Source organism: Heterodontus francisci, chromosome 44, assembly GCF_036365525.1.
Source record: "Heterodontus francisci isolate sHetFra1 chromosome 44, sHetFra1.hap1, whole genome shotgun sequence".
In the NCBI taxonomy this organism is placed as follows: domain Eukaryota; kingdom Metazoa; phylum Chordata; class Chondrichthyes; order Heterodontiformes; family Heterodontidae; genus Heterodontus; species Heterodontus francisci.
In genome coordinates this window covers 20,544,772-20,557,126 of record NC_090414.1, presented here as the reverse complement: position 1 = coordinate 20,557,126, position 12,355 = coordinate 20,544,772, and the positions used below count along the sequence as shown (strand labels likewise).

The following is a 12,355-nucleotide window of genomic DNA, read 5'->3' as shown; positions in this document are numbered from 1 at the left end:
ACTGTCAGAGGGTCAGTACTGAGGCTTAGCAAGAGCCCTCCTGAAGCCACTGATTGCTCGCTGACACTGGGGGGGGGGGGGGGGTTGTTTCCAGATCGGGAGCAGGAGTGTGGACCACTGGCTGTTTCTCCTCTCCACCACCCCCCCACCCCCAATCACATTTCATTATCCACAATGTCCTGAAGCCAAATGGCACAGCAGGGGGGGGGAATGAAGCTTGGAACAGGACACATTCCTGTACTCACTGGTTCAGTGCCGCAACTGGAAGTGGCTGGGGCAGGAGAGAGGGGAGCAGTCAAAGTGGCAGGAGGAGCACGGGAAACTTGACCCTGCAATCGAGGAGTTCACAGGGAGAATCCCAAATTCCTGTCTTGAGAGGTGTCTTAATGGGGCCTCCCCACCAGAGGGCAGTAACGCTGTATAATTATCCTCCACAATACAGAAAATATCAAACCTGTACCTGTCCTGGGAGTGTTTGATGGGGGACAGTGTAGAGGGAGCTTTACTCTGTATCTAACCCCGTGCTGTACCTGTCCTGGGTGTGTTTGATGGGGGACAGTGTAGAGGGAGCTTTACTCTGTATCTAACCCCGTGCTGTACCTGTCCTGGGTGTGTTTGATGGGGGACAGTGTAGAGGGAGCTTTACTCTGTATCTAACCCCGTACTGTCCCTGTCCTGGGAGTGTTTGATGGGGGACAGTGTAGAGTGAGATTTACTCTGTATCTAACCCCGTACTGTACCTGTCCTGGGAGTGTTTGATGGGGGACAGTGTAGAGGGAGCTTTACTCTGTATCTAACCCCGTGCTGTACCTGTCCTGGGTGTGTTTGATGGGGGACAGTGTAGAGGGAGCTTTACTCTGTATCTAACCCTGTACTGTCCCTGTCCTGGGAGTGTTTGATGGGGGACAGTGTAGAGTGAGATTTACTCTGTATCTAACCCCGTACTGTACCTGTCCTGGGAGTGTTTGATGGGGGACAGTGTATAGGGAGCTTTACTCTGTATCTAACCCCGTTTTTTTTTTATATAAGGTGACCTTTATACCCCAGGCCCCTTTTATATTTTTCACGTCGAGGGGGCCTTTATTCCTCAGGCCCCCTTTATATACATATTTACAGTTTTAAAATAACTTTATTAAAACCAGATAAATAAACAAAAAACTCAAATTAAAATGCCATTCTCGGCGTCGACAATGCACTCCAGTCCCTGCGGTGCCCACCGGTCGCGGAAGGCCTCAAGCGTACCGGCGGACACCGCATGCTCCTTTTCCAGGGACACCCGGGCGCGAACGTAACCGCGGAAGAGGGGCAGGCAATCGGGGAGGACGGACCCCCCGACAGCCCGTAACCTGGACCTGTGAATTGCCACCTTGGCCAGGCCCAGGAGCAGACCGACGGGGAGATCCTCCTCCCGGCCCAAGCCCCTCCGCACCGGGTGCCCAAAGATCAGGAGCGTGGGACTGAAGTGCAGCCAGAATTTGAGGAGCAGCCCCTTCAGATACTCAAATAGGGGCTGCAACCTCGCACACTCCGTATAAACGTGGAACACGGACTTGTCCAGGCCGCAGAAAGTACAGGTGGCCTGGGAGTCCGTGAACCTACTTAAAAGCCTATTGCACGGGACTGCTCTGTGCAGCACCCTCCACCCCAGGTCCCCGATGTAAAGGGGGAAGACTCCCGCGTAGAGAGACCTCCATCGGGGTTTCCCCTCGCCGCCAGATGGCAACGCGGACCGCCAGGGTGTGTCCGGCCGGCTGACGAGGGCGAGGAAGTGGAGAGTGTGCAGGAGCAGCCCGTACAGGAAACCCCTCCGCGCCGATTGGAATGGCACGGAGGGCATTTCCGAGAGGCGGCTCGGGTTGTGCGGGACCGGCTCCCGAGGAGGGTTTCGGGGCCTGGGTCCGATGAGCAGTTCCGGCCGAGCGGGGGTCAGCTCGGCCGGGATCGCTCCGCACTCCCGAGCCCCCTCGCCACCCGCAGTGAGGGGCGTCCCGGGGGTTTCGGCTACTCCTCCGCCCGCCGGACCGTCCCCGGAGTCGGCCGCCCGGACAGCCGAGGCTCTCTCCTCCGCCGGCGGGGGAGCGCCCTGACTGGAGGCGACCATGTTCCAGACTCGGAAAAGATCCCGGTAAAAGACAGGCAACTCCCTCAGAGAGGCGCGGCTAACGGACTCCACCGGGAGCTGCGTGTCGTCTTGAAGGCAGTGACACTGGCGGAAAAAATACGTCGCCAGCGCACACCATCTGGGAGGACGCTCGACGTACAGGTATCTCTGCAGGGTCCGAAGGCGGAGAGTCGCAGCCTGGGTGCGGACGCACACCAGCGACTGACCGCCCTCCTCGATCGGGAGACTCAGGACCGCGGCAGAGACCCAGTGTTTCCTCTTGCCCCAGAAGAAATCGACGAGTTTCTTCTGGATCTTGGTGGCAAATTCAGGGGGCCGGGCCAAAGTGACCAACCGGTACCACAGCATGGAGGCCACCAGTTGGTTTATGACCAACGCTCGGCCCCTGTAAGAAAGCACTCGGAGCAGTCCTGTCCAGCGCCCCAGCCGAGCGGTGACTTTCGCCTCCAACTCCTGCCAGTTTGCCGGCCAGGCTTCCTCAGCGGGGCTAAGGTGGACTCCCAGATAGAGGAGGTGCGTGGTGCTCCACGCAAAAGGTGTCATCTCCTCCGGCAGGATATCTAACCCCGTGCTGTACCTGTCCTGGGAGTGTTTGATGGGGACAGTGTAGAGGGAGTTCTACTCAGATACCCATTCTGATGAAAGGTCACTCTCTCCACAGATGCTGCCGGAATTGCTGAGGATTCCCAACAGTTTCGGTTGATATTTGAGTTTTGCAGTGTTTTGCAGTTTTAAATATAATTTTCACCCAGGGTTGTTAAGCCAGATAATTGGATCAGGAACAGCCTGCCTGTGGCTTTGAGGCCTGCCTTGTAATGGTGCATCAGGCTTTGAGCCACTGATGTCTTCAATGATGTACGAAGGGCAAAGTTGACCAGCACTGGGTACTGAGTCAGGATAACCGGGAAAAAAACACTCCCCTGGGATTCTTGCTCCCTTTCAGCTGGAGCCAGTAGTGATTCTGATGCCCAGCCAGCTGCAGCATTCCCTGAGCTGGGAATGGGGAAGCAATTTTTCCATCTCTCCGCTGTGATGCCTCACGCAGTCGAATAGCCCGCATTCGCATTTGGCGCCTTCAGGGGCTTAGAGTTCTCCATGACTGAAATATACATTCCCTCCGCACAAGTGCACCAATATCCTCCCACAGTCGAAGTGCCAGGCGTCTTCCACCCTCGATCTATATATTTTGAAAGAGACTGTGGACAAGGTGGCAACTATATTAACTGGGGACCTTCGGGTCACGTCGGAGATTGTGTGGGGAGGGGTCCTGTGTGTGTGTTTGTGTCCTTCCTCTCCCTCCTTTCTCCATCCCTCCCTCATTCCCTCCCTCCCTCCCGGCTCAGTCCCAGCCCCTCTGATTCCCAGCTGAATTGTCGGGGCCGCCTTTAAACGGCGGAGTTTTCTCGGCCGGGACAGGAGTCCGGGAGCTCCCGGGAAAACCGCCGGCAGAGGATGTGGGTTTTCACCGCACCGGGACAGAGCGGAGTCTGAGCTGCAGTTGAACAGGGAGAGAGAGGAGGGAATAGAGAGAGAGAGAGAAAAAAAACAGGGATAGAGAGAAGGGAATAGAGAGAAAACAGGGAAAGGTGAATAGAGAGAGAGAGAAAACAGGAAGAGAGAGGGGAATAGAGAGAGAGAAAACAGGTAGAGAGAGAAAAAGGGAGGCAGAGAGGGAAGAGAGAGGGGAATAGAGAGAGAGAAAACTGGGAAAGAGAGAGGGAATAGGGAGAGAGAAAACAGGGAGAGAGAGAGGAATAGAGAGAGGGAGGGGGAGTAGAGAGCGGGGAATAGAGGGAGAGAAAACAGGGGGAGAGGGGGAATAGAGAGAGAGAAAATAGGGAGAGAGAGAGAGGGAATAGAGAGAGAAAAAACAGGGAGAGAGAGGGAATAGAGAGAGAGGGGAATAGAGAGAGGGAGGGGGGAGTAGAGAGGGGAATAGAGAGAGAGAAAACAGGAAGAGAGTGGGGAATAGAGAGAGAGAGAAAAGAGGGGGAATAGAGAGAGAGAGAAAAGAGGGGGAATAGAGAGAGAGAGAAAAGAGGGGGAATAGAGAGAGAGAGAAAAGAGGGGGAATAGAGAGAGAGAAAAGAGGGGGAATAGAGAGAGAGAAAAGAGGGGGAATAGAGAGAGAGAAAACAGGGAGAGAGAGAGAAGGAATAGAGAGAGAGAAAACAGGGAGACAGGGAATAGAGAAAGAGAGAGAAAACAGGGAGAGAGAGAGGGAATAGAGAGAGGGAGGGGGGAGTAGAGAGAGAGGGGAATAGGGAGAGAGAGAGAGAGGGAAAGAGAGAGACAACAGGGAGAGAGAGAGAGGGAATAGAGAGAGAGAAAACAGGGAGAGAGGGAATAGAGAAAGAGAGAGAAAACAGGGAGAGAGGGAATAGAGAGAGGGAGGGGGAGTAGAGAGAGAGAAAACAGGGAGAGAGAGGGGAATAGAGAGAGAGGGAATAGAGAGGGGAATAGAGAGAGAAAACAAGGAGAGAGAGACTGGGAGAAAAAAAGGGGGATAGAGAGAGAGAGAACGGGGAGAGAGAGGGCGTGAGGGAGAGAGAAAAAGGGTGTGAGAGAGTGAACAGGAGGTGAGAGAGGGTACGGGGGAGAAAGAAAGAGTGAAGGAGAGAGAGAGAGAGTCAGAGAGAGAGAACCAGGGATAGATAGAGAGAGACGGGGACAGACAGAGGGAAAACAGGAAGGAGGGACAGGGTTAGAGAGAGAGAAAACAGGGATAGAGACAGACGGGGCAGGGAGAGAGAGAAACAGGGACAAAGAAAGGGAGGGACAAGATTAGAGAGAGAGAGAGAGAGGGGCAGGCTGTCTGACAACAGACAGTCCAGCACCGTTGCTGTGTTTTGCCTGCTCTCTGCTGGGTGCTCTCTGCTGGGTGCTCTCTCCTCCACGCCCCATCTCTCCACCCCTCTGGAGGGGCTGATGTTGCTGTTGCTGCCTCTGTTGCTGGGCTGCGCCCGAGAAGCTCTGGCCCTCTCCACCTGTCCGAGTCTGGACCTGAAGCAGTACAAGCGCAGGCGAATCGAGGCGATCCGGGGACAGATCCTCAGCAAGCTGCAGCTGACCGAAGCCCCTGACCCAGACGACATGCCGGACGATCTGCCGCTGGAGATTATCCTGCTGTACAACAGCACCCGGGACATGCTGAGGGAGAAAGCCCACCGGCAGGAATTACTGTGTGACCAGGGTGGGAGCCTGGAATATTACGCCAAGGAAATGCGCCGAATGGATATGATCCCATTCAGCTATAGGGAAAGTAAGTTAATTAATCTCATTGTGTAAACGCAGGTTAAAGGACACTAGAAACAGAATGTGAAAGAAGAATTTGTAGCTCTTAATATTTCGATTACTGCAATGAGTGTACATGTGCATAAATCATTGAAGGGGACAGGACAGGTTCAGTAAACTGCACTTTATAAGTAGATACACCAGGTAACAAAGCAAGGACTGTGTTAAGTGTTTATAAAACACTGGATGGACCTCAACTGGAGCACTGTGTCCAATTCCGGGCACCACACTTCAGGAAAGATGTCCAGGCTTTCGAGAGGGTGCAGAAAAGATTCACAAGAATGGTTCCAGGGATGCACGGATGCTTCAGTTACGCAGGATAGATACCTTAGGGGAGAGAAGGTTTGAGAGGGGATTTGACCGAGGTGTTCAGTACCATGAGGCGGTCCGGGCAGAGTAGAGAGAGAGAGAGAGAGAGAGAAAGAAACTGTTCCCATTGGCAGAAGGGTCGGAACCCAGAGGGCACCGATTTTAAAGAGAGGGGGCAAAAAAAAAAAATAAAGGTCGTTACTGTCGGCAAAATCCCCTCCCTCCCCTTCACCCACCCACCCCTTTGCAACCTCCCAGACCAGGGGCAAGAAGGGGGAAGGAGAAAGAAAAAAAATCAGCTTCAGCTCACTGTGGGCGAATGAGCGATGCCTCCCCATGCTGAATAGCCGGGACGGGTGGCAGCTGATTTCTCCCCCGCCCTCAGCCCGTCAGGAGTCAGTGCCTTCAGAGAAAGGGGAGGAGTAATTGAATCATAGCTGGGTGTCGAGGTGCTGGGACAGGACCCTGGAGGGGAGGGGAGGGTGGAGGGTCCCCCCCACACCCACCGTTGCATATTTAAATGAGGTTTAGGTTTAGGAGCAAACCAAGGCGGGTCAGATGGAGTTAAGGTATAGATCAGCCATGAGCTCGAGGGGCTGAATGGCCTCTGGCTGTTCCCTATCCTCCTGCAAATCAGAGCCTTATCCTGCAGCTGCCAAGGCAAGGCTGCGAGGCATCATGCAGTTGAATAGCTCGGCACGAGGTACTGGCCTATCATTTGTCCCCCGTCTGCCTCAGCAATTGTGCAGCTATGGAGGCAGAGCTATCCCAGTATGGACTGCAGAAGTGAAAGCCCTCTCTTAAAACACAGGCAGTGGGAGGGGAGGGTGGGGTGGGGGGAATGGGAGCCAGTATATTGAATAGAGGACTTTCCTGACTGCAGGGCATTATGGGATATCACATCCTCCATTGCCATGCTGCAGCTATCAGGAGTCACCTGCACAAAAAGATTGGGACCCTGAACCAAACACCCTTGCACATCCTTGCCATTACGTGTCACTGTGAGTTGCAGTCCTCCCCTAAGCTAGGGGGCGCTGCAACCAGATGTAACACCCCCCACCCCACAAAAGTAGCCAGAAGAGAACACCCCCAGTGTTGGCCTCAGGACCTGGAATTTGCCCCAATTGGCTATTGAGTAGGGTCGCCAACTCCGATTTGGCGGATTCCTGGAGATTTGTTCACGTGACATTCAGTCATGTGACACTGCTCAGGTGCCGCTTGATCACATGACATTTGCCCCCAGTGTTACTGAACTTCCCTGTTGAGTGGCTCAATATTGTGGTGCCCCAAATATTTAAGGATAAGTAAGGTTTTAATGAAAACAACTGCTGTGATTTCATTCACCGTATCAATGAGAAACTGGTAAAATTCCACTGATTCATTTGAATAACTTCTCACTGAAGGTTGCACACAATGTTACAGCGTTTTACAACATGCAGCAAGTTAGAAATGTTGGATATAAGATCAAAGCCAAACTAAAATTCGATTCACGGACTCGGACATCCCTCAGCTGCAGCCCAGTTTGTGTTACCCTCTCTATCTCTCCGCCCAGTTTGTGTTTTTCTCTCTCCAGTTTATTTTCTCCTGAGACCCTTTCACCTGCGAAGGAATGTTTGACACAGATACTAAGTGAAGGTTAAGGTAATAATCTCAGATTATTTCAGGGGACAGTTAGAGTGTAATTGCACCGTGCCATTATTTCTTTGAGAGATGAAGAATCTCCCTCATCCCTGACCTTGGTGTCACTCTCCCTCACTCCTTAGATATGATTTCCACCAGTTCCTACAACCCGTATTTCAGGCTGATCCACTTTGATGCCTCGGCCATAGAGAAGAATGCCACAAACCTAATGAAGGCAGAGTTCCGACTTTATCGTATCCGTTACCAGAAGTCCCGAGTGGCAGAGCAAAGGATCGAGCTGTACCAGGTAACGGGTGCTTTGTGGGTGGGGGCAATAGGGCTGGTTGAGGAGTCCTGTGAACCAGGAGGCTGTACCCAGCTTCCTGAGTTAGTTGGGCCTCAGTGCCCTCCTGAGGATGGGGTTTGGCGGAGGAAGAGGTGACTCCCTCCCTCAACAGTGCAGCACTGACTCAGTACCGCACTGAGAGTGTCAGACTTAATTATGGGCTCAGGTTTCCGGAGTGGGATGCTGGGAGTAGGCCTCATCCTGGGAGTAGGCCTCATTCTGGGAGCAGGCCTCATCCTGGGAGCCGGCCATACATTGGGGGTTGTGGTCAGCAGGGAGCCTCACGGCCCTTGGGAGAATACCGTGAGAGTTAGAACAGGTGAATCAGGGAGTTTTGAGGATTTGGAAGCAGTTAGTCCTGGAATGCAGGTGCTCTGGGCTGTTTTTTCCCCAATCCCCCTGGATCATGAGGCACTTGTTTTGGCCTTTTCAGGTTCTGAAGGCCAGGGACCCAGCCTCCCCGGCTCAGCGCTACATCGACAGCAGGGTGGTACGTCCCCGGAGTGTGGGGGAATGGCTGACGTTCGACGTCACGGAGACCGTTAGTGAGTGGTTACTGCACCGAGGTAAGTGAGGTGTGTTCACCCCTTGTGGGCCAGGGGCCCTGAGCTGTGAGGCGAGGGAGGGGGCAGTGTCGAGGAGGAAGGGGGCAGTGTCGAGGAGGGAGGGACTGTGTCGAGGAGGGAGGGGCTGCACTGAGGTGGGGGAGGCTGGGTGGCAGTGGGCCTGGCCAGTGAAGGTGGGCGGACCTGTTGCAGGAGTTGGGGGGGGTGTGGGTGGGCCATGTGGAGGAGGACAGAGCCGTGTGGTGGGAGGGGCCAGTGGCAGCGGGCAGGGTCAAGTGTTTGTGGGAGGGGCCATGGGCAGTGGGCGGGGTCACTGGCAGGGGCCGTGTGGCAGTGTGTGGGGCCAGTGGGAGGGGTTGTGTGGCAGTGGGCGGGGCCAGTGGCAGGGGCTGTGTTGTAGTGGGAGGGGCCAGTGGCAGTGGGTGGGGCCAGTGGCAGGGGCTGTGTTGCAGTGGGAGGGGCCAGTGGCAGGGGTTGTGTTGTAGTGGGAGGGGCCAGTGGGAGAGGCTGTGTTGTAGTGGGAGGGGCCAGTGGCAGTGGGTGGGGCCAGTGGCAGGGGCTGTGTTGCAGTGGGAGGGGCCAGTGGCAGGGGTTGTGTTGTAGTGGGAGGGGCCAGTGGGAGAGGCTGTGTTGTAGTGGGAGGGGCCAGTGGCAGTGGGTGGGGCCAGTGGGAGGGGCCAGTGGCAGGGGTTGTGTTGTAGTGGGAGGGGCTGTGTGGCAGTGGGCGGGGCCAGTGGGAGGGGCTGTGTGGCAGTGGGAGTTGACGGAATTCATGGGGGTTTACATTCTCCATTCCAATGATTCCCTTTCTCTCAGACAGAAACCAGGGATTTAAGATCAGTGTCCACTGTCCCTGCTGTACCTTCATCCCGTCATCAAACAACATCGTCACCAACAGGAGCGAGGAGCTCGAGGCCCGCTTTGCAGGTACATCAATCTCCAGGCTGCAGAACCAAGCCCAAACAGGATGGCCAAACCATTAGACATGGGCCCCATAAAACAAAACCCCTTTAAACAGAGACCCCATAAAGCAGGACCCCTTTAAACAGAGACCCCATAAAGCAGGACCCCTTTAAACAGAGACCCCATAAAACAAAACTCCTTTAAACAGAGACCCCATAAAGCAGTGACCACAGAAAACAATTCCTGCATTAAACAGGCTCCCATTAAACTGGGCTCCAGATGAAACGGGTTGAGTGGATAACCGCCACCCCATAATAATCAAAGGAGCACCAGCCTGGCTTAAGATGCCCCCTCCCCCCCAATAGCCAGCACTCTGCACACAGCAAGATCCCGCAAGTAGGGAATGAGATGAATGAGCAGGTGATGTTGGTTGAGAGTTAAATATTGTCCCCAGGACACCGGGGAGAACTCCCCCCTGCTCATCTTCCAATAGTGTCCGTGGGATCTTTTATACCCACCCGAGAGGGCAGACGGGGCCTCGGTTTAATGTCTCATCTGAAAGACGGCACCCACGACAGTGCGGCGCTCCCTCAGTACTGACCCTCCGACAGTGCGGCGCTCACTCAGTACCAGCCCTCTGACAGTGCAGCACTCCCTCAGTACTGACCCTCCGACAGTGCGGCCCTCCCTCAGTACTCGCCCTCCGACAGTGCGGCGCTCCCTCAGTACTGACCCTCCGACAGTGCGGCCCTCCCTCAGTACTGACCCTCCGGCAGTGCGGCGCTCCCTCAGTACTGACCCTCCGACAGTGCGGCACTCCCTCAGTACCAACCCTCTGACAGTGCAGCACTCCCTCAGTACCGACCCTCTGACAGTGCAGCACTCCCTCAGTACCGACCCTCTGACAGTGCAGCACTCCCTCAGTACTGACCCTCCGACAGTGCGGCACTCCCTTAGTACTGACCGTCCGACAGTGCGGTACTCCCTCAGTACCAACCCTCTGACAGTGCAGCGCTCCCTCAGTACTGACGCTCCGACAGTGCAGCACTCCCTCAGTACTGACACTCCGACAGTGCGGCACTCCCTCAGTACTGACCCTCCGACAGTGCGGCACTCCCTCAGTACTGACCCTCCGACAGTGCGGCACTCCCTCAGTACTGGCACTGGGAGTGTCGGCCTGGATTATTGCTAAGTCTCTGGAGTGGGTCTTGAACCCACAACCTCCTGACTCAGAGGTGAGGGAGAGTGACAGCCTTTCTGAGGAACCTTGCCTCTGGGCTGGAATTCTAAATCCCTGCCCCTCTCCACGTTGGAACTCCCCGGTCGAGCAGCCGGGACACACCGCCGCCCCCTGCTGGTTCTCGAGCCGCCCTGCGCGAGGTTGCGGCCACTCAGCTCTGAATTGCTTCCAGGTATCGATGACAACCCCTACAAGGAGTACAAACGGTCCCGCATGCAGCAGCTGGCGGCTTTGAGGATCCCTCACCTGCTCTTCACCCTCCTGCCCTCTCCTCGGAGGGAGGCCGAACGCAACGGTCTGAGGTGGAAACGTGCCATCGACAACAACGTCTGCTCCAGGTGAGGGCAAAGCCCGGGGAGTGAGGGGGAGGGGGAAGAGGGGAGTGGGATAGGGGGAGGGGGTGGGATGGGGGAGTGGAGCAATGGGACGGGGGGGGGCGGACCATTCCTTCTCTCGTGTTGTGCTCTGGGGGCAAACTGGGACTGGCGGGCACTGCCCACTCCGCTGCCCCAGGAGTACTTCACCACCACCCCCCCACCGACTGGCTGTGAAACAGCATCGGGCCCTGGCAGCTACTGTTCGACCATGGGGGGCGTGCTGGGATGGAGTGCGGGAGACGAATGCTAAGGCAGGGCCTGGGGGTGAATCAGTGAACCCACTCCCCCGAGCGGTTGGACCCCGGGTGGGGGGGTGAGAACATGGAGGGTAGAGTGACGGCTCCCTGTCCCTCCCTCAGGAACCTCGAGGACGAGTGCTGCCTCCACCACCTCTATGTCGATTTCCGAAGGGACCTGGACTGGAAGTGGATTCGGGAGCCGAGGGGCTATGGAGCCAATTTCTGCGGCGGGCCCTGCCCCTACCTGTGGAGCTCGGACGTGCTGCACGGCAAGGTAAGGCCAAACCCCAGGCGGAGCTATTCGGCCGCATGGGGCATCACAGTCGGAGATGCCTGTGTGGAGGGGGGGGGGTGCTCGTTATTCGTCAACTGGGTACATCAATCAACCTGACATCTCCACACTGTCCTCCCCTCCTGAGCCCAAAAGGAATAGAAGGATCCCAGGTTCTGTGGTCACTGTGTTGGACGGGGATTTGGGAGTGACAATCCGAATTCTGGTGGCCGTGGGGCCTCCCCATCTGGTTGAATGTCCCCTAACTCGCACTCAAGCCTCACTTGAGACTTGCAGGGGCCCGGAGTGAGGTATCGGAGGATGAGGAATGAGAGGCAGCGTCTCCAGGGCAGTTGGGGAGGGACTGGAGGATACATCACGAGAAACAGACGATCTGGGTCATTACCATGCTGCGGTTTGTGGGATCTTGCTGTGCGCAGATTGGCGTTTTCTACATGACAACACTTGAAAATAAAAGTACTTCATTGGCTGTGTGGCGCTTTGGAACTTCTCGCGGTGGTGGAAGTCACTATAGCAATGCAGGTCCTTTTTATTTTTTAAACGCAATTTCCTTCTCTTTTCCCCCTGCCCCCCACCCCCCCCCCCTTCCCAAGGTGCTCAACCTCTACAGGTCGCGTAACCCGAAGGCCTCGGCCTCCCCCTGCTGCGTGGCGAGCGATCTCGACTCCTTGGCCGTCATGTACTACGTGGGCCGCAGGGCAAAGGTCGCGCAGCTGTCTGACATGAGCGTACAGTCTTGTAAGTGCAGATAAGACGGAGGGGTGGGGGTGGGGTGTGGTGAGGGGTGGGGTGGGGTGTGGCGGGGTTTGGGGGTTGCCAACTCCCATTGGACACATCCCTGGAGGGTTTCCACACATTGACCTCCAACCTCCAACCCCCACGCCCTCCCGCCATGGGCCGCCGGGTTTGACCAATCAAAAAAAGCCACAGTCTCCTCCTCACCCGATTGGCTGATTTCTGATTTTGTCTCCCGCCACGTCCAATTATTTTTCTAATTGGAATCAAAAGCGTTTATTTTTAAAGAGAAAGGCGATTTTTTTTTTGATG

General features: G+C 55.6%; 1 protein-coding gene across 1 annotated transcript; it reads left to right on the top strand.

The window, feature by feature from the left end:
* Nucleotides 1–4,824: 4,824 nt before the first annotated feature.
* LOC137355941 (transforming growth factor beta-2 proprotein-like) lies at nucleotides 4,825–12,062 on the top strand. The gene is made up of 7 exons (XM_068021633.1): nucleotides 4,825–5,384; nucleotides 7,489–7,652; nucleotides 8,125–8,257; nucleotides 9,074–9,184; nucleotides 10,573–10,738; nucleotides 11,137–11,290; nucleotides 11,902–12,062. The coding sequence occupies exons 1-7, from the start codon at nucleotides 5,051–5,053 to the stop codon at nucleotides 12,058–12,060; spliced, it is 1,221 nt and encodes a 406-aa protein (XP_067877734.1). The 5' UTR covers nucleotides 4,825–5,050; the 3' UTR covers nucleotides 12,061–12,062.
* Nucleotides 12,063–12,355: the final 293 nt, after the last annotated feature.